The following is a 26,475-nucleotide window of genomic DNA, read 5'->3' on the forward strand; positions in this document are numbered from 1 at the left end:
GTATTATAATGAAATATTTGATCTTCACATTTGAAAGCGCCCCCCACAACTGTACACGTTTCGATTCTACACAGGAGCATTGCCCCCCACGAATGTGCCAACTGATGTTCGACGCGGCGCGTTCGTGGCCAATTCGTGACCAATCTGGGCCAATTCGGGAGACCAAAATTGCAGACCCTATTTATCAACGGGATTATCGACGATTTTCCTCTCCCCCGCGGGGCAAATATCGGTGGATAACCGACACAATAGAATGTAATTGCCGTGCAATTCCTTTTATCCACAATTTAAAACAATATCCTGCATTGGATGTTACGCAAAGACATTTGATATTAAGTCGCGGATTACAGGAAGAGGGCTTGTGGATAACTCGAGTTGTCGCGGATAATAGAGGCCGCATGTAAACGTTTTATTCTAGTACTGGAATGTGAAAAAGTGCAATATGTTGCCTCTATTAATGGGGAGGAAACCTCAGCCTGCCAAGCTGCAGCACACACGATAACCCTTCCATACGCCAGTTTGGTTGGATAACACGACTGTTTTTAAAAATATATACTCTACCCCCCTTTCCATCGGAATTAATCCCTTCATCTGGAATCTGGAATAAACCACGGCTTCTAAAGGGATCAATTTCTGGTTGTAACTACTGTACTCACGACAGTGCTGTAATGTGTTAACATGTCCAATTGAAATACTTAAACTACGATTTTTTTTGAGTTTCATTTTGAAGATGAAGTAACGTAGGAACAAAATGTAGATCACCAAGCCGTGATAGTCATGGGTATAAATTTCCTATACTTCACCACGCTGGTCAATGTGGTTTGAAGGATGAATTGGCCCAGTATCAATTCAGATCTCACTTAATTGATGTTAGCCATGGCCAGGAATCAAACTCAGGATGCCGAGTACATCGTGCAGTGAAATTCTCACCTAAATATACATAGTATTGGCTGCATATATTGACTCCTATTTAAGCAGTCCTACAACTGAATGCATACAAGTTCAAGTTATTTGTTTAACCCGGTGAGAACTCGAGAGAGAGCAGGATACGTATAATTTGCAAGTGTGACCTGGGTCACCAAAGTGACGCACATAAACTTTACCGATCACCAGCTACGTGGCGATTTAGACAAACATCTTCAAGAGACCTGAGCAGAAAAACTACAAAACAGGGGTGAAGAACTCTGTTATTGTGTGGCATATGGCCCACGCAAAGCGGCCAAAATCGTCACCGTGTTTATCCCCCCCCCCCCGAGCCTTAAAGGAATCACAAAAATAGCCACACGTGACAGCGAGCTAAAGTTACTCCTCTCACCCACACATCACTGCACACACGGCACCCACGGCCACACGCGTTCACACTCTGCATCTTTTGCGGATCAATCGGCCGAACGCCGTGCTCGGAGGTCAACAGGTTACTCCCTATTAATATAGCATCGCTGTGTATACGGCCTGATATCAATAACAATAACTCACAAATAAAGCAGAGTTGAGCAATGGACAACATCCTGCTTGCGCAAGAGGACATGTGCGGGGAGGGAAAGATCCGATTCTTGGAGGCGCTCAATGCCAACGAAGTGGCGCTGGTGGAAAATTATCTGCAGAGCGACATCATCCACGTCGACCAAATCTTCTACGTGGAGGACGAGCACATGAAGCTGGCTGCCTACAAACCAGGCAGGTAGAGCCTTCCGCTATTCCCAGCAGAATTTCCCCGAAAAGGGTGTCGATAAAAGCACCCTTTTTTGTGGGAAGTTAATGGCAGTTGTCATATGAAGAGTCTGCCAAAGGAATATGGGATTGCCACCACTGGCTCGGGCATGCCGTCTTCTCTGGCTGATGTTTATGCAGAGCAACAGCTGCATTTTTGCATTGAGGTGGTTGAATAAGATAATTGCGCCAGGAGTAGTGGGGTGGTACATCACTGTGATTGATGCGTCCTTTGTATTTGTAAATCGGGCAGTCGTGAAACACATGTATGCTCCATGGGCTGTTCTGGGTGACCACAGTCGCACACTGTATATTATTGATTTATTTTGGCACAAAGTGTCCAACATCTGCTGCCACGGTTTGTGGTGTGGGTAAGCCAATGGAGATGAATGCCACCTCGTCCTCGTGTGAGAATGGAGATGTTTTGAGTGATTGGTGCCATCTCGATAATTGGTCATTTTCATCACAATTTTGGAGGGGAAAAAATGCCAACTGTTGGTTATGAGGAGTGTGGAAGTTGTCAGATTGACCTTGAACGATTCCTCTGGCAAATGATTTCCATTTCTCCCAGTCTAGACTGTGGGATCCCATGCCAAGAGGCCTCCCTTACTGAATGTATGTATACGTGAACATTATAACGGGGTGAAACCCCAATTGTTGCAAAGAGACATGGTCCAATTTTCGTGACAAATGTAACAAAAATTACCATTTGTCAAGATGGGGCTTGAGAAATCATTAAATTCTAGATTTGAAGCTTTCGTGACTGCAAGGATTCATACTCTTAGTTCTTTCGGTAAAGTCACGTAGGTAAAAAATGAAATTAAAATTATTATTTTTTTTTTTTATTCATTTTAATTAAATATTTTACCTACGTGACTTTACCGAAAGAACTAAGAGTAAATCATTAAATGTATTGTTCGTGTAGTGAGTCCAACTGAGTCGCAGACGTTATTCTTTAGAGGCAATACGTTTATTTAACATCAACACGTTAACACAAAGGGGTAACTGCCCCTTCACCAGATACAGCCTAGGGTGGTGGCCACCCAGCTACGAAGGGTCTGGCCCTCACTCGGGTCCCGACCACGTGTTGATGCCTGTAGAGCTTCCAGCTTGTAGGACGTAGAGCTTCAGCTTGTAGAATGCAGCGACCCCGGTTCCTCTCAGGGACCCGCCTTATATCCCCCCACGGGTCGGGGCTGCTCCGCCCTTTGCCCCGCCCGCCTTCTGGAGCCTTCTAGCTCCTTCTTGATCCCTCTCGAGAGCTCTCCCTGGACACGTGATCACCCCCTCGTCCCCCCCACCTGGGGGCCTCTCTGTGGACACTCCAGATCACATGTCTGCGGGGTCAACCAGAGTGCCATGGCCCAGAGGTCGCAAACGGGTTTTGATTCCTTACCCGTACCCGGCCGCACCAGGGTCGCAAATGGGTATCGGGTACCCGATTGCGACCTCTGGGATGAAGCCATGTTGCAGGCACGGGTGGGTTGATTCTAGGATTTTGAATTGTGAGAAGAGACAAGACGTTGGGAAATGAGTGACAAACGGCCTACCCGTACCCGTACCCGGCCGCACCAGGGTCACAAACGGGTACCCGTCTCCGGCCGGGTGCGGGTAGCTGGGTATCGGGTAGGGTATGGATATCGGGTACCCGATTGCGACCTCTGCCATGGCCCGGGGCAAACACTCTCCTCCTCCCCCCTGTGGAAGCCCGCACTACACGCGATGCTTGGTGCCCGCGCTATCCCAGCGCACGCCAAGCCCCGCTAGGGCTGGTACTACACCCACCTATGGGGTGTACGCGATGACAGTGCATCGCGTGCCGTGGCCCTCTCAGGCCGGTACCATACAGTGACATCCCCGCTTTCACTAGATTAGTATTTGCACGCTACCTGCTCCTGTTTGTTGCTCACATCGAGTTTCAGCTGTCAATCCTCTTACCCAATTACCTATGCTCCAGAAGCAACTGCTGCCCCTTGTCTGTCTCACTACAATTCTGTGCCGCCATCGAGGACTCGTGATTGCTTTTCCCCCTTAGGCATGGGGACCCAGGAGGCTTGAGGGTGGCTCTACCCCATTACTTCCACAGGCAGGGTTCCTGCAAGATAAATAATTGGCTTCCTTGGGTTCATATTGAAGTTCACTATTCAGCAACGCAGTGGCGGCTCCTGCAAAATCTCTCAGGGGGGGCAAATGTCTGGATGATTGATAAGGATAAGGTCCACCCATGCAATGGATAAATTAACAGCTTAAGCATGTAAAGGCAACTTCACTTCTTTAATATTAATGAAAAATAAAGTGACTCTTACAATACATCTTGTTTGTTTCTATACTCACTATTAAAACAAACCACTCAAGTTTCTTTTATTAAAGATTCCACTAGGTGGCGACAAAGTATATTGTTGGATGAAACGTGCTTACGTATGATGACGTAAGCACGTATGATGACGTAAGCATGTTAGGGCGAGCCCTCCCGGAAGCCATAGAGAATGCATTGCAGCGCCCCCGTTCGAAAAAAAACATCTTTGAATGTAAGTCTATGGGACCACTCGGGGCGATTCTCAGCTGGAGGGAAATCGCCCAAAAAGAGGCGGTACTCCACAGAACGTAGCATGACGCTGATTGGACTATATCCAGAGGCACAGTGACGGCTAGCGTGACTCTGTGGTTGAATGACATTGGTGGTGCGTCGCCCAATCGCCCTAATGAAGAAACCGCCCCTGCAGCAACGTATATAAAACATTAAATAATACAGGAACACCAATCAATTGCTATTGTTGCTGGCCGCTTGGCATGTTGAGCCTTTTGTACCTGTGCTTGTAAATCATGAAATAAAAATGTATCATTAACATTTACAGAGAACGTTAACATCGAAGTGAAATGCCTGTTAAAATGAGCTGCCAAGCATCATACATGCAGTGTGCGTGTCAATAGTTCTAAATCTTAAAGGCCCACATCTCTTTTGCCTGGCTTTCAAACGACACAGCTTAGCTCCAGCACTTCAGAGTCACAGTCATTTATGCCCATACAATATTCTGTGCGTCACAAATTGCATTACTATCATTATCATCACCTTGCTGTGTCCATCTCGCAGGCTTCTGGCTGCCTAACTACAAACTCCAGTCCTCGAGCGTCATGCCGCTGCACATGGCTGCGGCACTGGGCCGGGAGGAGTGTACACGGGTCCTGCTCCGCCGAGGCGCAGACCCCAACGCCATGCCCAACGGCAAGACGCCGCTGCACGTGGCCTGCTTGCTGGAGCGGCCTGCCATTGTGTCTCTGCTGCTGGAGTACGGGGCCGATCCCGACAAGTACTCGACCGGCGGACTGGCCGCCATCCATTACTGTACCACTCTGCAGTCCCTAGAGTGCTCCCTGCTGCTGCTGAGCGCAGGTAAGTGCAGCAGCTGTATGTGTGCACACAAATGGAGGGCAGAGGAGTGATGCTTGCATTGCAACAATGAGCGGAGCGCCTGGGCGGATAAAATGCAGTGAGTTGGTGCAGTAGGGAGCACAGGTAGTGCATGTGCTAGTCATCTCAGTCAATCATCCCATGGTACCTTGGGTCTGTCACGTGAACTCCTGCCAGCGAGCCTTCGACACTTCACATGGCCTCACGTGCATCTAGCCTGGCACAAGCGCTGTAGTGATGTCACTGCCAGTTATGGCGGCTGTTGTTGTTATGTACATGCGGGGTACATTTGTGAATGAGTTTAAGCTGGATTTAAAGAAGATGCTATTCAAAAAGTTAAGTAGCTTTTGTGTTGTGGATACGTACTTGGGATGTGTGTCCCAGGCTGTTCGACATCAGTTTTATGCTTCATCAAAAAAACAACTCTCAAGTGAGGGAGTGCTAACGAGGAAATTCTCACGTGGATTGGAATACAGGAAGAAATATAGTGAGATGCAGTGACGAAGTGATGCTCATAATGATCCAAATAAAACCAGTCGATGCAGCGATAATTCAACTAGTGAGGAAGAGGCGGGCAAGATCTACTACTATAAGAGGAAATGATTGCAGGAGAAAAGGGGATGTCCATCTGATGGTAATGGCAGATTGGAACACCACCATGGGAGCCGGATGGGAAAGAGCCTGGCAGCTTTAAGCTCAGAAGAAGGTATGACAAAGGAGATAAACTCGTGGACTTCTATAGAAGATGAGGGTAGCAAATACACGTGTTTATGGATAAATATATATATAGCCCAGATTTACTTGAAAAAGGCTCTGAAATATGGAACATTACCAAAATCAATTATGGACCGGGCCAGTGGGGCCAGTGCCCCGGGGCCTCGGACTGCCAGGGGGCCTCCAAGCCTCAGGCCGCGTGCGGTGCGTGCCCCAAGACTTCCAAAGGAAGTTGAACGTCAGGGCCCTCAGTGCGCACAGCGCAAGCTGACCACTAGGCCCCTGGGTGCTTATAGCGTGAGCTGACCACTTGGGCCCCCACACCCCTCAGTGCTTACAATGTGAGGGCCCCCGGGCCCCTTGGTGTTTAAAACGTGAGCTGACCAGTAGGGTCCCTGGGACCCCTCGGCACCTATATTGTGAGGGTCCCTGGGCCTCTCTGCGCTTAAAGCGTGAGCTAACCACTCGGGCCCCCGTGCCCCTGGGTGGTTACAGTGTGAGCTGACCACTAGGGCCCCCAGGCCCCTCGGTGCCTACATCGAGCGTAACGCCTGGGGGCCCCTTGGTACACACAGTGCATGCTTAAAAGAAGAGCCTCTCGGAGAGTACAGTGCTTCTGTACAACTGAGCCACTGGTTGGCACACTACAATATGCTGTGACATGATATAATATTCACCATGACAGTTTGAAGGGCGTCATATTATGGCAAGCAGTTTGTTATTTGGCTTACCGTAACTAGCTATCCCTTTATTTTAGATAGTTGCCCATTTTCCCTAGCTAGCTGCACACATGATTTAGCTTGTTAACAGAAATTAGTTAGCTAGCTGTCATTTTTGACAGTTTGCTGCCCTGACAACCAAATTAGCTGCACTAAAAAGGCAGCTAGTGAGACCGAGGGCTCGTCGTTTGTTGAGAGCTTAGTTAGACAAATAAATTATTAAAAATACACCGTGGTTTTGTGAAACATTAAAAAAAGATGCCAAAAGCTATATTTTTTCATACACGAATGCATATGTAGTATCTTGAATGAGACGGAGACTTCTTTAGAGGCCACACGCTTTTATTTCAATAACAGCTAGTCATCCTGACTCACTGGGGGAACAGCCCAACCACACAACCTAGGGAGGTACAGCCTCCACTCTATTCCTACTACTCTCCTTCCCTAGCCTACAGCTACTCAGCCCAGGGACGCGTAACGCCACCCTCAGCCCACTCAGTCCTGGCGGGGCGGCATCCTCGGGGCTTGGGGTCCAGGATCTCCGGCGGCACCTTCCTTCAGCTTCAGATGAGATGGACTGACTCCTGCTCTCCGGGAGCCGTCTTATATATCCCCTCTCTGAGGGGCAGGGGTGTCTCGGGGCCCTGGCTCTCGCCAGCCCCCTCCCCTCAGAGCGGTTCCAACCACCTCTCGTCCCTGCCGGTCCGGACCGGTCCAGACCGGTACGTACCCCTCCCCTAGGTTGTGTGACCTGTGTCAACCTTGACCACCACATTACCCCCCCCCCCTATACAGCACGCAGCCGTCCCGGCTGCATCACTATCCACATCCCAACCCTAACTCGCGAACCAGGAACTCGGAACGCGACAAGAACAATGCATGAGCCTCAACACAACAATAACAACAACAGAACAATAAACCACAACAATCCCTAATAATTTACCCCAACCCCCCTGTACACAAGAACACTGCGGACACACCACACCCACGAACAGGGTGAATCGAACACCCAGGCCCCGCGAGGAGGCAGTGTATCTGCGTCAGGTCTCAGGAGAACCTGAGGCCCTACGAACGAGTCCGTGTGGCAGGTCCATCGCAAGAGGGCAGCGTTCCTTGCGGAGGGTCAGGAGGGGCCAGATGACGTGCGTCCGGCACGTCCCGAGGCCCCGGGGACAAAGCCCGTGAGCCGTCTTCCTGCTGGACAGGCGGCCGGGCTGCTTGCCGCTCCTCCGGTGAGGCCACCCTTGGTGGACTCACACCTGCAGCATCCGAAAGAGTGGCAGGGGGTTTCGGAACAACAAGGGGATCACGAGGCCCCTCCCCCAGCCTGCTGGACACATCACGCGGCCGGCCCCTGCGAGATGAAGGTGTGTGAGTACGTGGTGCGACATAGGGTTTCAGGCACGAGGGGTGCACGTACCAAGAGCGCCGTCTGCACGCGACCCTAACACACTGGTCCCGAACGACCCAAACAATGTCGACCGGCCCCCGCCAGGGCCGCAGCAATTTCGATGACGTTGACAGCGGCACCTGCGGGCAGTGCAGCCACGACTTATCCCCTACTGCCCATTTATGCACTGTAACCCGGCGATCATAGAGACACTCATTCGCCCGTTGCCTTGCCCCGGAATTTTCCTGCGCGGCTACCCTCGCCTCGACCAACTTCCGAATATTGAACTGAGCGTGTTCGGACAGTTTCGAGCGCGACGCCGCCGTCTGGACCCGCAATTGCACCTCCATGGGGGGGTCGACATCCCTGCCATACATTAAGTAGAAGGGCGAATAGCCCGTGGCCGCATGAGGTGCCAACCTATATGCGGCCAGAACTCCGGGAATCTTCAGGTCCCAATCCAACTGTGTGTCGTCTACCTGATGGCACAACATAGAGGTAATGGTCCGGTGTAGACGTTCGACCATACCATCGGTCTGCGGGTGGTAGGGGGAAGTCCGGACCTTCTGCGTGCACAAAAGGTCACAAACCTCCCGCAGAAGATTGGACGAAAAGTTCTTTCCCTGGTCGGTTAGCAGCCGTTCCGGGGCGCCCTTATCCAGGATGTAGCCCTGGAGAAACACCTCCGCAATTGCTGCCGCCGACTGGTTGGGGAGGGGCCAGGCCATAGGCCAACAGGTGAAATATTCAACCCCAACCAGCAGGTACTTATTACCCTGAGCGGTGACAGGGAAGGGACCCAGAATGTCAAGAGCCACCAACTCGTTAACCCGGGACACCCGAATCGACTGAAGGGGTGGGCAAGCCGCCCTAGCCGGGTGTTTCCGGCACGCACACTGCGTGCAACTATTCAAGAGGTCGGCGACATCGCGCGCCATTCCAGGCCAAAAAACATCCAATTGCAGTGTAGCGAGCGTTTTGTGAATGCCCAAATGCAGGATGCGTTCGTGCGCCGCCCACACGGCTCTGCCCCGCAGAGCGGTGGGGACGACGATTTTGTAACGCCCCGAGCTGGCGTCCCATGACATGAGGAGACCCTCCCGCAACATGACAGTACCTACCCTTTCCTGACAATTTCCCCCTCTCTCCGCACGACGGCGTAACCTGAGGAGGGAACTGTCCTCCATCTGGAACCGTCCCCATTCGTCCAGGGGCAGATCGAGGAGCGAGTCGCGAGTGACCAACACCTGCGAGTCCCCCCCGGCGACAGGTTCCCCATCGACCACCCCTGCTGCCGCCACCAAGGGAGAAGCCGGAGCAGTGGCCGTGGCCGATTTGCATCTCCCCGAGCCCATAAAACACGCACACCTATCACCCGGAGGAAGGCGTGACAAGCCATCCGCGTTTGAATGTTGTGTATCCTTCCAGTACACCACCGTGAACGTGTAGTCCTGTAGGACCTCAAGCCAACGTGACAGCTGGCCGGATGGCTGGTCTATTTTTAACGCATACTGTAGCGCCGCATGATCGGAACGAACCGTAAAATGCCTGCCGTACAGGTACGGCCGATATTGTTGAACAAATACGACAATAGCGAGCCGTTCACGGCGAGTGACGCAATAACGTTGTTCTGCCGGAGACAGGACTCTACTGCTGTAGGCAACGACCCGTTCGACCCCGTTGACCACCTGCGAAAGCACCGCGCCGATGCCGGTATTGCTGGCATCGGTGTCCAGGATGAAGGGCAACGTGAAATCGGGATAGCATAAGGGAGGTGCCAGGACAAGGGCATCGCGAAGCGCCCTGAACGCTCTGTCCTCCGCTTCCCCCCAATGGAACTTAGCCCCCTTAGCCGTCAGAGCATAAAGGGGTTTGGCAATTGTCGCAAACCCCTCGACAAACCGGCGGTAATAGGACGCAAAGCCTATAAAGCTGCGGACTTCCCCTACAGACGTGGGCGTGGCCCACGTTCTTACACAGTCAGTTTTAGCAGGATCGGTGGCTATACCCGTAGAACTGACAACGTGCCCGAGGTACCGCACCGATTCTCGCAACAGGAAACACTTCTGAGGTTTGAATTTAAGGTTAGCGGATCGCACCCTGAGAAACACAGCCCGCAGTCTGTCCAGATGTTCATCAAACGTACGGCTGAAAATAATGACGTCGTCCAAATAGATAAGACAAGAGTCCCACTGCAGGCCAGCGAGGACCAGCTCCATCAACCTCTGGAACGTCGCTGGAGCTGAGTGCAATCCCATGGGTAACCGATTAAACTGATAAAGGCCCTGTGGCGTACGGAACGCGGTCTTAGGTTTGTGTTGTATCCTAAGCCTTCTTCCAAACTTGATATTTTTATATATTATCTTTTTACTTGATATATAATGAATGAAAACACCCCAAAAAGCAGCAGGCTGCAAAAACCAGGTGTTGTTAAGTAATGGACTGGAGGAGGGCTAGGATGACAGAATTTGCAACCTTGCTTCAAGGAAGGAGGGGGCCTGATGAACGGGCATATGTCACCCGTGCAGGCGGCAGAGACAGTGGGAGAGTCAGCCAGACATAATTAAGGCAAAAAGCCAACCATCCTGCATGGTTTTAAGGAATTAAATTATTAAATCCAGGGTGAGTGGTCAAATGAAGTGGGTCAGCAACGCTGTGTGCACAGGGGAGGGAGCTGATTAACAACCCTGCCCGGCTGAACCGTGAGGGGGCCTTTGACCTGAAATTAAGAATAACACTCCCAGAGCAGAAGGTTGGATGACCACAGTGAGACGAATAAGAGCGTTGTATATCAAGGATGCAGACTCAGCTGAATAACAAGGCTGCGGAGGTCACCAAAAGTTCGTGTTCGCCTAGTTAAGTCGAAAAGCTCAATTATTCTGTATTGCTATTAAAGCAACGTTAAAATCAGAATTTAACAACAGGGTAGGCTAAAGTTATTGATATTCACACCCACTCCAATTAAACCAGGCCACAAGTTACGCCTACTGAACCATCACCATCATTAAGTCAATATGAAATGTGATTTCCATACCTTAATATACAACTCGACCCAAAGCATATGACAATCAGAACCTTCCTAAGTCAAAATTGAATCGCACCCAGACAGGAGCGAATAGTCGATATAAGGTTGAAGAGGGAAGGAAATTAAGAGCACGGCGAACTGCAAACGTAAGCGAAAAGCCGGGAACAACACACAGCCAGCAACAGCGAGTCGGGCTTCGACAGGCCATAAAGTAGGAATGACAACTCCCGGGGTCAGGGGACATCAGAAAAAGCAAGCAGACAAAAACCAGAACTGACTCCAAGGTACAACCGCCCTCACCTACAAGGAGTGACGGAAATTAATGAGGCCTTGAGTTAACGGCGTCAGCTGGACAGCAACAACAACGGCGAGCAGAGACAGAGTGAGGCAAAAACCTGCGAGGCTATGAAATGCAACTTCATGTCAGTGAAGCCTGACCAACAAGTTAAGTTAAAGACATCACAATACATAATATCGTACATAACATCAATGTTAACGCTATTCACCGTCAACTATATTCCGCTTATATAACCATGCAGACACCAAGGAATACGAATTCCTAGGATCAAGAAACTTACCCCTTAACCTAAGATATCGGAAATAAATTAATAATAATAAGCCTATGCATGAAAGACAAAAGTAAAACTTATGAAAAGCCAGGATAGCGGGATAAATCACCACCAGGTCGAAATAAAGTACATAATAAAGAGCGATGTTAAACCCAGGGTCGGAGAGAAAGGGAGATCCCGGCCGTCTTTGTATCCCCGCAGCGCGGGATGGGAGTGTGTCTGTGCTCGGGGAGGCACCTCCACTTGGGTCAAGCACCACGATGGGAAACGACACACCTTAGGCTACATACAGAATCATAACTGGGAAATGGTAAGGGACAAATGTTAATTTAAAACTTTTTAACCATGTCTGTGTGCGTCTGTGAGGGTCGGAGGGAGTGTGCCCCTCCCTCCAGGTCGTGCAACACGAACAGAGGTGCCTATGAGACGATTTGTAACGTCTGTGTTTTGGTTCATGAAGGAGGCCAGACAGAGAGACGACTTCGAGGCAATTTGTAACATCTGATTGTTTGCTCATGGATTTTATGGAGGGAGTATGACAACGGAAAATGCCGTGGGTGATGCACACAAGCACACGGACGTACGGACACACACATGAACACACCTACACACGGACAGATCCTGACACAGTAAATCAAAAGAAAACCCCGCCTTGTGGGCAGGACCCCAAGGGATTTTTCGGCATAAAAGAAAGGACCCTGAGCATTGGAAACCAGTTCGACCAGGAGTCAACTCATCACGAGTTCGACCAGTGGGTCGGCTCCGGAGCGAGCTCGACCGAGCGGGTCGGCTCGACTCATCTTCAGCTCGACCGAGCGGGTCGACTCAAGGGCGAGCTGCGACTAACGGGTCGGCTCGACTCTTCAGCTTCTGGGACTCAGCCGAGTTCAGACGGCTCTCGGGGCTCGACTCAAGCGGCTCCCCATCTCCTCTGCAGGCGGGCAAGACCCGCTTGACAGCTCAACTCGGCCGCGACAGCCAACCTCTGCCGAGTCGGCGGTTTCCCTGCTGCCGCGAGAATCGCGGTTTGGCGACGACGCTGCGAGCGAGCTGTGGGCGCCACCTACCGACCGGGTTCCGAATTACGACAGCGTGTCAACGGACATCCGAACCAAATTCACCACGGCGACAGAGGAGCGACTAATACGTATGACGCGCACCGCCCCCTCACCACACGACCACCTGGCGTCTGTTTGACATAAAGAACCGACTCCGAACACTGACTATTGAAGACAACTCTTACCACTCAAACCCACTCGAACCCATAAGCCATCCGTGGCTGTGAAGAAAAACTCGAGACCGAGTGATGGCCATCCGTCATTTGTAAGAGTATTATCTTTAATATTTAGTGGACTGTACTCTTAATCGCTTAAATTCCCAGCAGATCTTCGGAAAAGGAGCGCCGTTGCAGGCCTTTACTCCGAGCATTCTGTTGTCAGATAACCTGCCGATGTATCTGTTGAGATTGGTGCCTTTAAGAATAATAACTGTTTTTGATTGTGTTTTATCGCCGTATAATCTTTCAAGTATAATCATTCATTAACGTTAAGGTTTTCTTAGCATAGTATTTGCATGTTTTAACGACTCTCTCTCACTAACAACCATCGCGTTACGCGGGATCCATGTGCCGTTGTCAAGTGAAATCAGACAATCATTGATGATACTGTATTGATGCCGTGTTGACGTTCCGGGATTGAGAGTTCGCATACTATATCATAGTTGAGGTTGAATTAGTAATAAATTGATTAATACAGAAGTGGTTGTGTGATTCTTTCCTGAACTATGCATAAGATCTGCTTCTGCGTTGAGATCTGAACTTGGTGACCTTAATAAACACACTAACACATACTCAGTAAATGTTAAAGCGATAACGGGGCGAACCGGGGACCTAAATAAGCGAGAATGAGACGAACCTAGACAACGAGGCCGAGTTAATCTAAGTTAATCTTGTATACTTACACCACACCTGCATAACTGCATACGATTAATTGCCTTATTCCGATCGATAACCCACCCTCGTCACCGAGGCGGAGTCTGGTTATCATAACGACTTGCATTATCATAATTACACCCACTCGCATAATTACTACAATTACCTCTCGAATTGGCATAATTAAATGTGCGTAATTACATGGATTAAAGTATTTCCGGATAATTACACCTTTGGCCAAATTTCGATTGATTATTATTATTTTCACTGAATATTCATAACCCACATATACAACATAATAATTTCACCCACGCACGCATACAACACATCAAAATTTTCACACCCAACATATACAACATAATGGGGGCTCGTCCGGGATTTCTCGCAGACAGTTTATGCATGAATTCAGGAACGAATCACTGTTGTGTTAATCAAAGTGTTGTGAACTAACGTTGCCTTGTGATTGTAAACGGGCGTAAAACAAAACAAAACGCGCTCTGAAGGGAAATACCAGAGTAGCAGAGTATAACAAAGACAGCTGGGCTGAAATTATTTGCTCGAGTTGAACTGACGCATCCTGTGATACAATTGTGTATAAGTACTCTGAAAAGGAATGTCAAAGTAACTCCTGCCACTTGAGATGATAGGATTAAGAATAATTTTTGAATGGGTGACGGGGTACGGGGAGCTCGTATTAAAACGTACCGACCAATCTGTTACAAAGCAGTACAGTCAGAGAGACATATGGGGAGGGAGCTGTATCGATAACACGAACACACCTCGGAGGAAACTAATTGACTGGATAAAATGTAACAGAGGCGAACACGATGCAAAAGCTGCAGAGAAGGCAGGACTGGACTCACGCCTTCTCACACAGGCATACAGTCAGGGATGGTGGAATAAAGGAAAATTTGGAAAGGAAACAGGAGAGAAATCGTCTCTAATAAACGAGGGAAAATGTCCTCACACCATCGTAAGGGAGGAGAAATCAGGGCTCGCGACACCAGCGAAACTCACAGACGTGTATCCACAGAATAAATATGGAAGTAACATTAAATCACACTCATTCGAGAGAAGGGAGGGAGAGATACATATGCAAACAAAAACATGTGAGATTGACAACTTCACAGATAGAGGGAAGCAAAATGTTAAAGTAAAGTTGACAGGACGGGCTCCGCTAAGGGCAGAGGCAAAAACTGAAGGGAAATGGCAACACGAGCGACACAGCATTGGGCGTGCACACAGAAAATGCACACCGCTTAATCACGCCCCACGCAGAACAGATAAAAGTGACAGATTGCCTGATGATAACTTGTTTGATGATGACGCTGACGGCGATCAACTTTCGGAATACTTTTTCAACAGTAAAACCCTTAAATTGATGGACAAGGCTCTAGTCAGAATTCCCGATTTTGACCCCCACAATAAGTCCATGGATATCCACACACATATCGCAACAGTGGAAGAGGAGGCAATGATTAGAGGGTTGATGAGACGGGATGAAAAAGCGAGTTTGTTGAAACGAAGCTTAAATAAAGGTTCTATTCCATGGGTAAAGTCACTACCACACAAGGTTAGAAATGATTTTAAACAACTGAGCCTGGCAGTGATTCGGAAGTTTGGAGAATATTCGACACTCACTGAGGGGTTTTATGCTGTAAAATCGATGACCCAGGGCATGGACCAAGATCCACGTGACTACCTCGTGCAATTTAAAAGAGCGTATTACGCAGGCGATGTGAATCAATACCACGAAGGAGATAAAATGTTCAAAATTATGTTTTTTGAATCCTTGAGCCCAGAGATTACAGAAAGGGTGAGAATGGTTGTGAATCCAGAAACCGCATCCTTACGCCGCATAGAGAGCAAGGCGTACATGGCATGGTTATACAGAGCTAAGAATCATAATTCGGATCCAGAACACAGGGAGAGGGATAAAGAACCCAGCCTCTCAGAGAGGAATAAAAATCACCGAGCAGTCCCGCAATGCAGGACGGAGCAAGGGCGCACGCACACGTGGCAAAATAACCCAGAGAGAGGTTGGCACGAGAATGAGAGCGGCATAAAGCCGAACATTCAGAGGAATCGCAGGAGGGGGAGGTTCGGAACAGAACCATATCAACACCCCATGCCACGACACACACGAGGCCAAAATTACGCACAGAGATGGCAAGATAACGACCTAGCGGGGAGGTGTTACACAGACCGCGGAGGTATGGATGCGAACATTCAGAGGAATCGCAGGATGGGAGGTCAAAAACAATTGATCCAATTCCGACCAATTCCTCCACCGGCTATACCAGGAGGGAATAGAGGAATAACACAGGATGCGGTCCAAAGACATGATAAACGACCCACAGTGAGCGCGAGCGAGCGGCCAACGCGCGCCCCACCCGCCGAGGTATTAAACCCTGAGATCAATGAGGAATACAGGCAGGCTGCAAGTGACCGGGCGGGCAGAAACGTGGACAGTACTCCCGTAAATGACGCGCGGATCGAATACAAGGACAGGGTTGCATTGAAGCGTGATCGGACAGTACAAAAACCGACAGCAGGGACACGCCCTGAGGAGCGCAGGCATGAGCCTTTGAATGGAAAATATCCAAGGGAAACCAAAATTTATGTGGGTCGGAGTGCTAAAATGGAGACGAATGTCCATGACGTATCGGGAATGGTGTTGGAATCCAACACACTCGTAAAAACAAAGAGGGCAACATTACGAGGGACAGAATTAAATCGACACACTGACTCGGCAAATGTGCATGTAATCGCAGAGAGAGCGAATGCCAGTGATGACGGAGTAGAGAAGTTGGTTGTGTGCGCGAATTCCGATTATGTGCAGCACAATTTTACACCCCACACTCCCACGACGCGAGAGAGTGAGAGGGGAAATTACAAAAACGAACCGGAAAACCGTGATCGAATGATCAAAGTGATAAGTGGTAAACCAGACACTCAGAACTTGGTAAAAAGATTGCCAGGATGTAACAGGAGGGAAATAACGCAAAAATGCGTTCGAAACCGCTACATAGCGTTTCCCAGGATTTAACAAAAACAGGGAAAAATTAATATCCGTCGGAGTTATGAGGGATGAGAACCATGTAACTGGTGATATCGATGTTCAAGTTTTGTGGTATTTTTTTTTGTTATTTCAAATGTAATCTTGTTAAGATTGTGATACATGCGCGCTTTGGAAGGAATGCGTTATGGATTAGTACCGATGTTTAACGTGGTGTTTTATTTTTTTTTGCTTATTTCAAAAGTAACCATGTTACGATTGTGATACATATGCGCGCGTCGTAAGAAATAACCGCCGAGAGTGAGGGTGGCTTATAGATTCATAACACAAAAAAAGGGGCATTTACTTGGTTTGGAAATTCGCCAGTGGCCAAATCGACCCCTGATGATAATTTTCAAACGGCCGGATTGTTGTGTCTATTTTTTTTTTAATTAAGAACAATTCAAAAAAAATATAATAATTTTTTTAATTTATATATATACCTTTTTTTTTTTAATTAATTAATGAAAACAACTCACTTCTCCTCACAAGAACACCAGGAATCCATGAAACATGGAGGGCGGTTAAAGTGTTGAGAGTTCAGTCACAAAGAGGTCATGGACATCCAAATGGACAAAAGATGTATGGACTAGCCTCCCAAGACATCTAGAGATACAGATAAGGGCAGAATAAATAACGGTTGAAACTTCGCGTTTCTTAACGTTTTCCGTACCGAGAAGTAGAAACTTAACAAAGATAATTAACCAACAAACAATAATATTTTTTTTTTCCTATTATTATATGTTTCCTACCTACACGACCTTCCAAAAAAAATAAAAACTAAAGAATACGAATTCCAGGAAGCTTAAGTGCATAGTACACTTAACCTTAGGACATAAAAAATTAACTCAGAATAAAACACCAATCTCTGGGGAACTAAACTAATGGGCATATCACACTACGATAATATGTAACATGTTTTCCAGGAAATGGCAGCCCTCCTGCTCACGCTCCTGCTAACGTACCTTGCCAAGCTAGAAGGGAGCCAAGGCCTGATGATGCCACCCAAGAATAACCGTAGAAACTATATTTTTAACGATATCTCCTATAACACGTAGTCAATAGAATAATTTCTCCCTCCCTTATCGTGTTACCTTCCTTTAGAATTTTTTTTTTTCCTCCTCTCTCTTGTCACATATAACCATGTTAAGTTGTGACACGTACGCGCGCGTTGTAAGGAAATAGCAGCAAAACTTGAGGACAATCGATGGTTCATGATGGAAGAAGGGTATACATTTTTTTTTTAAAAATAACCCGTGGCCATTTGACCACTGGCCATTTTTAAAAGGGCGGAATGTTGTATCCTAAGCCTTCTTCCAAACTTGATATTTTTATATATTATCTTTTTACTTGATATATAATGAATGAAAACACCCCAAAAAGCAGCAGGCTGCAAAAACCAGGTGTTGTTAAGTAATGGACTGGAGGAGGGCTAGGATGACAGAATTTGCAACCTTGCTTCAAGGAAGGAGGGGGCCTGATGAACGGGCATATGTCACCCGTGCAGGCGGCAGAGACAGTGGGAGAGTCAGCCAGACATAATTAAGGCAAAAAGCCAACCATCCTGCATGGTTTTAAGGAATTAAATTATTAAATCCAGGGTGAGTGGTCAAATGAAGTGGGTCAGCAACGCTGTGTGCACAGGGGAGGGAGCTGATTAACAACCCTGCCCGGCTGAACCGTGAGGGGGCCTTTGACCTGAAATTAAGAATAACACTCCCAGAGCAGAAGGTTGGATGACCACAGTGAGACGAATAAGAGCGTTGTATATCAAGGATGCAGACTCAGCTGAATAACAAGGCTGCGGAGGTCACCAAAAGTTCGTGTTCGCCTAGTTAAGTCGAAAAGCTCAATTATTCTGTATTGCTATTAAAGCAACGTTAAAATCAGAATTTAACAACAGGGTAGGCTAAAGTTATTGATATTCACACCCACTCCAATTAAACCAGGCCACAAGTTACGCCTACTGAACCATCACCATCATTAAGTCAATATGAAATGTGATTTCCATACCTTAATATACAACTCGACCCAAAGCATATGACAATCAGAACCTTCCTAAGTCAAAATTGAATCGCACCCAGACAGGAGCGAATAGTCGATATAAGGTTGAAGAGGGAAGGAAATTAAGAGCACGGCGAACTGCAAACGTAAGCGAAAAGCCGGGAACAACACACAGCCAGCAACAGCGAGTCGGGCTTCGACAGGCCATAAAGTAGGAATGACAACTCCCGGGGTCAGGGGACATCAGAAAAAGCAAGCAGACAAAAACCAGAACTGACTCCAAGGTACAACCGCCCTCACCTACAAGGAGTGACGGAAATTAATGAGGCCTTGAGTTAACGGCGTCAGCTGGACAGCAACAACAACGGCGAGCAGAGACAGAGTGAGGCAAAAACCTGCGAGGCTATGAAATGCAACTTCATGTCAGTGAAGCCTGACCAACAAGTTAAGTTAAAGACATCACAATACATAATATCGTACATAACATCAATGTTAACGCTATTCACCGTCAACTATATTCCGCTTATATAACCATGCAGACACCAAGGAATACGAATTCCTAGGATCAAGAAACTTACCCCTTAACCTAAGATATCGGAAATAAATTAATAATAATAAGCCTATGCATGAAAGACAACAGTAAAACTTATGAAAAGCCAGGATAGCGGGATAAATCACCACCAGGTCGAAATAAAGTACATAATAAAGAGCGATGTTAAACCCAGGGTCGGAGAGAAAGGGAGATCCCGGCCGTCTTTGTATCCCCGCAGCGCGGGATGGGAGTGTGTCTGTGCTCGGGGAGGCACCTCCACTTGGGTCAAGCACCACGATGGGAAACGACACACCTTAGGCTACATACAGAATCATAACTGGGAAATGGTAAGGGACAAATGTTAATTTAAAACTTTTTAACCATGTCTGTGTGCGTCTGTGAGGGTCGGAGGGAGTGTGCCCCTCCCTCCAGGTCGTGCAACACGAACAGAGGTGCCTATGAGACGATTTGTAACGTCTGTGTTTTGGTTCATGAAGGAGGCCAGACAGAGAGACGACTTCGAGGCAATTTGTAACATCTGATTGTTTGCTCATGGATTTTATGGAGGGAGTATGACAACGGAAAATGCCGTGGGTGATGCACACAAGCACACGGACGTACGGACACACACATGAACACACCTACACACGGACAGATCCTGACACAGTAAATCAAAAGAAAACCCCGCCTTGTGGGCAGGACCCCAAGGGATTTTTCGGCATAAAAGAAAGGACCCTGAGCATTGGAAACCAGTTCGACCAGGAGTCAACTCATCACGAGTTCGACCAGTGGGTCGGCTCCGGAGCGAGCTCGACCGAGCGGGTCGGCTCGACTCATCTTCAGCTCGACCGAGCGGGTCGACTCAAGGGCGAGCTGCGACTAACGGGTCGGCTCGACTCTTCAGCTTCTGGGACTCAGCCGAGTTCAGACGGCTCTCGGGGCTCGACTCAAGCGGCTCCCCATCTCCTCTGCAGGCGGGCAAGACCCGCTTGACAGCTCAACTCGGCCGCGACAGCCAACCTCTGCCGAGTCGGCGGTTTCCCTGCTGCCGCGAGAATCGCGGTTTGGCGACGACGCTGCGAGCGAGCTGTGGGCGCCACCTACCGACCGGGTTCCGAATTACGACAGCGTGTCAACGGACATCCGAACCAAATTCACCACGGCGACAGAGGAGCGACTAATACGTATGACGCGCACCGCCCCCTCACCACACGACCACCTGGCGTCTGTTTGACATAAAGAACCGACTCCGAACACTGACTATTGAAGACAACTCTTACCACTCAAACCCACTCGAACCCATAAGCCATCCGTGGCTGTGAAGAAAAACTCGAGACCGAGTGATGGCCATCCGTCATTTGTAAGAGTATTATCTTTAATATTTAGTGGACTGTACTCTTAATCGCTTAAATTCCCAGCAGATCTTCGGAAAAGGAGCGCCGTTGCAGGCCTTTACTCCGAGCATTCTGTTGTCAGATAACCTGCCGATGTATCTGTTGAGATTGGTGCCTTTAAGAATAATAACTGTTTTTGATTGTGTTTTATCGCCGTATAATCTTTCAAGTATAATCATTCATTAACGTTAAGGTTTTCTTAGCATAGTATTTGCATGTTTTAACGACTCTCTCTCACTAACAACCATCGCGTTACGCGGGATCCATGTGCCGTTGTCAAGTGAAATCAGACAATCATTGATGATACTGTATTGATGCCGTGTTGACGTTCCGGGATTGAGAGTTCGCATACTATATCATAGTTGAGGTTGAATTAGTAATAAATTGATTAATACAGAAGTGGTTGTGTGATTCTTTCCTGAACTATGCATAAGATCTGCTTCTGCGTTGAGATCTGAACTTGGTGACCTTAATAAACACACTAACACATACTCAGTAAATGTTAAAGCGATAACGGGGCGAACCGGGGACCTAAATAAGCGAGAATGAGACGAACCTAGACAACGAGGCCGAGTTAATCTAAGTTAATCTTGTATACTTACACCACACCTGCATAACTGCATACGATTAATTGCCTTATTCCGATCGATAACCCACCCTCGTCACCGAGGCGGAGTCTGGTTATCATAACGACTTGCATTATCATAATTACACCCACTCGCATAATTACTACAATTACCTCTCGAATTGGCATAATTAAATGTGCGTAATTACATGGATTAAAGTATTTCCGGATAATTACACCTTTGGCCAAATTTCGATTGATTATTATTATTTTCACTGAATATTCATAACCCACATATACAACATAATAATTTCACCCACGCACGCATACAACACATCAAAATTTTCACACCCAACATATACAACATTTGGATGCCTCATCCAAGGGCAGTTGCCAAAACCCCGACAAAAGGTCCAAGGTGGAAAAGTACCGAGACCCCGCCAAGGCATCGAGCGACTCGTCCATGCGAGGAAGCGGATACGCGTCCGCCAGCGAAACCTTGTTAAGTTTCCGAAAATCCACACAAAATCTCAAACTGCCATCATGTTTTTTAACTAGCACAATCGGCGCACCCCATGGGCAATCGGCGCACCCCAAGGAGGGAGCCACAATGTCCGCGGCAAGCATGTCATTCACCGCCAACCGGACATGTTCTTTCTCTGCCGGGCTCAATCGGAACGGATTTTGCCGAATGGGAGCGGAATCCCCCGTATCAATGTGGTGTTTCAATAGATTAGTGCACCCAAAATCGAATTTGTGTTTGCTAAAAACATCGGGAAATTCACGAAGTAACATGCGCAGCTTTAATCGCTGTGACTCGGAAAGATTTTCAGCCCCTGAACAGAGAGAATCCATCCATACCTCATCAAACACCTGCCTGCGTCCCGAACCCCGGCGCATCACTGACATGAGCCGCGACGGAGTCAGTGTGGAGCGGCAACGACGCATGTGCAATTACAGCCCCTCGGTGCACGACCTTCGTCCGCAACCCCGCATTCAGCACCTGACGGAAGGGCTGTCCATCTCTAGGCACAAGCGTTTGTGCTCCCACCAGGTCCAACCCTCGCTCGGCCATATTGGAAGGAGACAACAAAACCCCCGATGTAGCGTCCGCCTCCAGTGGTTTGCGTAACTGAAGCGGAATTAGCATCTGCGCACCCGGCGGAATTCGCACGGTTTCAGACGCCATAGCAGGAACAGTCGCGCAAGCCGTGCGTAGCCGGGTTGGTGAGGGCAGAAACGCCATCCGGCGGCCCGAAGGAAGCTCGATGCAGCCTTTGTCAATTAAAATTTTGATGGGCATCCTCCCCAAGAAGTCCGTACCCAACAAACAGGGAACGGCAAGGGCATCGGAAACCAAAACGGGACCCGATAATTTAATGTCGCCAATACAAATTTGTGCAGTTATTTGCCCAATAATCCCCAGGGAACCCCCATTTGCCGCAAAGCAAGGGACGGAGACCGGTGCGAGCGCCTGACATCTCTTGGGCAACACGTTGTATATGAGGTCCGAAATTATAGTAGCCGAAGCACCCGTATCGACCAACAATCGAAATTGGAATCATACAATTCAAGTCTTTCATGTCTGACTCTGAGAGTGAGAAGTGCCCAACTAAATTGCTTGAGACGTTGCAAGCACTTAATCTGCAGTCAGTCTTTCCCCAATGTTTTCGTGGCACTTTGGATTTTTCTAACTTTGCCAGTGACAACACTGCCAGGGTGAGTGGACATTTTCCCTTTTAGGCAGAATAAAAAATGAGCTGCGGAGTAACATGTGCCAAACACGTCTCAGCTCATTGTCACTTACGTCAATAGAGTCAGACCTCGTCAGACAGCTATATTTTTACGATCTAGTGGATGATTTTGCGAGGACGAAGGCAAGAAAGACACCAATATAGAAAAGCAGGGGGGGCGGTCCCTCCAAAATACATGTGCCCAGGGGCCTCATGGGACCATGATCCGGCCCTGACATTATGGTGAGACAAATATATTACAAGTGTGAAAACTGCAGTATTCCTCGTGCAGATACAGACTCTGATGACCAGCTTGTGATAAAAACTACAGTAACTGAGTTCAGTTGCTGAAGAAGCTTGCAGCACATGGAGCAATCATGCCGCGGTACAAGCCGAGAACACGAGCGATACAACACAAGCACTAAAACCCATGCAGTAAATTGTAATTTAAGAACATGCCATGAATTGAGCATGTGATAAGATAGAACTTTAGAGCAAAATTTAAGGAAAAAGTGGCGAACAGAATCACCACATTTGTAGTTGAAGCAGTGGATTAAAAACTTGTTTCTGCACGTCCCTACAACTTGTTGGTGGTTGGTTGGCACACGCGTGTGTGTGCGCGTGCAGGCGCAGACGTGAATCTGGAGACGGGGAACACAGCCGAGGAGATGCCCCTCCACACGGCGGCGCGCTGCGGCCTTCCCGAGCACGCGGCGCTCTACGTGTCGCACGGCGCCGAGGTGGATGGCAGCGACGGCCATGACGAGACCCCGCTGTGCACCGCCATCTTCTGGGCGCTCAGCATGAGGAACATGTGCGTGAGCCCCCAGCACCACAAGGTATGTGTGCCAACATGTGCCCTCCGTCGCCGGTCATGGTATGACCCTTAGAGCAGTGGTGTAGCCGTCGAGTGTGCAGGCGGTGCAGCTGCATTGGGGCCCATGGATCAGCTGACAAACTGCACTGTATTGATGATTTATTAGTGTATCCCCCTTGTGTGTATGCAGAATTTCTCCAGACAACACGCTACTCCATAGTGGAGTAGCGTGGTTACCAGGGCCCGGTGTAAGTAATAAAATAGGGCCACCCGTCCAATTTCTCCACTCCTCATGGCTTGGCGCCTGGCCTCCTCTGGCCGATGGGCCCCAGTGAAGCTGCACTGCCTACAAATTCGATAGCTACCTCACATGAGGGCACCTGCCTGGGCTCAGGTATTATGTCCCGCCACGAACTGCCGACGCTTGACAAGGGTTTGGCTCCGGCATCAGGTGTGCGAGCGGTTGCTAACGCTGGGCGCTGACCCCAACGGCGTGGACACGGACCGCAAGTCGGCGCTGCACCGTGCCGCCTGGAACGCGGACTGCACCCTGCTCGAGCTGCTGCTGTCGGCGGGCGCGCACGTGAACCAGCTCGACGGCCTGGGCTGCACGGCACTGCAGTACATCGTGCGCGTCGTGAGCGTCCGCCCCACGCTGCAGCCCGAGCGATGCATCCAGATGCTGCTCAATCACGGCTCCGTGAGCATCTACCCGCTCCAGTTCCACAAGGTGCCGTTTACACTGCTAACATGCCAATAGACTGATGCACACGCCGCTCACTCACTGAGTCATTGCTTTTCCTGGTCACACCTGACTCAACTGGTCCACCGACTCGCTCACTCAGCTGGTTACCACTGACTCATCTGGTTTCCCCTCGTCTGATCTTCCGTCACTCACGTGGTCGTGGAGGTTCTCGAGCTGTGCGGTGACAGCCCGACCGCCGTAGAGATCCTCGTCAACTCCTACAAGCAGCTGCGGATCACACATGCCTGGGCGCCAGCTCTTTCGCAAGACGCCCGGGAGGTACGAGACACCAAGTCCCTACGAAAGAATGATCTCCCATATAGCCGTAACATACTTTTGAGGCAAGTGCTGTTAGCGAGCACCTATGAAGGTCGGTCGACAGCACACCAGGGGGTCAGTGGCCAAAACCACACCCGGCCGCCTTTTTCTCCCGAGTAGCTATGTTAACACACTGCACCAGGTCCTCATATGAGGCTGAGTCGATCTCGTCCCTACACACACACTGGTATCTCACGCCATCCACACTGCGCATCCACACGTGTACATTAAGGATGGGGAACCAACAGCTTGTGGACTGGATACAGCTCACGACTTAATTTCACACATTCCATGGCCACATGATGTCTCCTGCTTAGAAATGGCCTACAAATTATATGTATCCATCACTATGACCTTCTTAGCCACACTGATCGAGTAATAGAGGGAAATATTTCTGACCTGGAAACACTTTGTTTCTAATCTGAGCATGTTCAGCCACTCCTGTCACTCTTAAGTGCCTCTTTATACTGGGTTGACATGCAAGTTCTTTTTGCATTATTGGATAACACGATGTGTGAGTTCACGTGTTGTTGCCTGCCAAAGCTATTTAAAAGTCATATTCGACTCATGCACAATGTGCAGTCGTATGCGGGGAGTGGTGACGCATTGGTTTGCACACTCTACCACGAGTTTGATTCCTGGCCATGAAAAACCTTCCCATGCACCCCATGCCCTCTCATGTCCCCCTCGTGCTCTATCATGATCTTCACAGGCACACGGGGACTTCTACGCGTCACTACTGCACTTCTGCAACGGAGTGCCGCGATCCTTACTACACCTGTCCCGCTGTGCCATCCGCGGGGTCCTGGGCGAGCGTTGCCACTGCCAGATCCCACGCCTCCCGCTGCCGGCACGGCTCAGGGACTACCTGCTCCTGGATCCCGAGGGGATCATCTACTGAGGCTCTGCCATGAGCACCGGAAAGTCTAAGAGTGGTTGAAACCGAAAAGGCGAAATGTAGCGATGGAGAGAAGACGGTGTTTCGGGTGGAGTGTAACCATATATTTTGGGAGGCTTAATGGAGGGCCACATTACGAGCTGCCATCCCCTCCCCACCTGAGGCCACGCCAACTTTTATACAGTCGTGCTCATAAGGCCCCACATGATCCTCTACCAATCACGCCCACTATTCAAGTACCGCTGACCCCATCACATATCATGCAGAAGTCGACCGTGAAGCAAGAAAATGTTCAACCGGGACAAAAACGCAATTTACACAGACACTTTCCGAAACTGAGATTGTCCAGGACATGTTGTAGCTTTTATGTACAGGCTAACAAAACACTTGCCTTTAACTCATAATCCGAGCAAGTTTCAAGTTAAAGTTGATCTTGTTTAACCAGGTGAGAACAACTAGACAACGAGCGCTCAATACTATCCCCTATCTATGGCAATACTTCGAGTAAACCAGCCAACCAGCTCCTAGAATTTCGATAAGCATGGTTGGCTATATACAGTGCGAAAGAAGCTCAACATACAGTACATAATAGCATTGGCCCTGATTATATCCTTAACTGATCATCAACACACTATCCATTACCCGAATACATTGCTCAACCAATGTCTAGTAAGTACCTTCGGCACTTAACAGTTTGTGAGGTAATTTGCAACGTTTGCACAAGTACTGTACATATTGATCCATCCGTAATACTTTCACGTAACACTCACGCCAAACTCGAACGGTGACGTTTGCAATCAGAGATTTCCGTAAATGTGTTTGCGATGCTGCATTGGTAAGTGGTGCACAAACACAAATAACAATAGCCCAACAATGTTTCACAGCAGGAAAACCTGCTTGAATTATGGGCCATTCACCGAAACGTTGCTTATTATATATTTCCTT

At 48.7% G+C, this 26,475-nt stretch overlaps 1 protein-coding gene across 1 annotated transcript; it reads left to right on the plus strand.

Moving 5' to 3' along the window:
• Window positions 1-1,380: 1,380 nt before the first annotated feature.
• Window positions 1,381-25,827, plus strand: LOC144934422 (ankyrin repeat and SOCS box protein 4-like). The gene is made up of 6 exons (XM_078860160.1): window positions 1,381-1,677; window positions 4,802-5,101; window positions 23,380-23,591; window positions 24,021-24,299; window positions 24,480-24,593; window positions 25,345-25,827. Exons 1-6 carry the CDS (start codon window positions 1,497-1,499, stop codon window positions 25,531-25,533), a joined length of 1,275 nt encoding a protein of 424 aa, XP_078716286.1. The 5' UTR covers window positions 1,381-1,496; the 3' UTR covers window positions 25,534-25,827.
• Window positions 25,828-26,475: the final 648 nt, after the last annotated feature.

Source organism: Lampetra fluviatilis, chromosome 10, assembly GCF_964198595.1.
Source record: "Lampetra fluviatilis chromosome 10, kcLamFluv1.1, whole genome shotgun sequence".
Taxonomy (NCBI): domain Eukaryota; kingdom Metazoa; phylum Chordata; class Hyperoartia; order Petromyzontiformes; family Petromyzontidae; genus Lampetra; species Lampetra fluviatilis.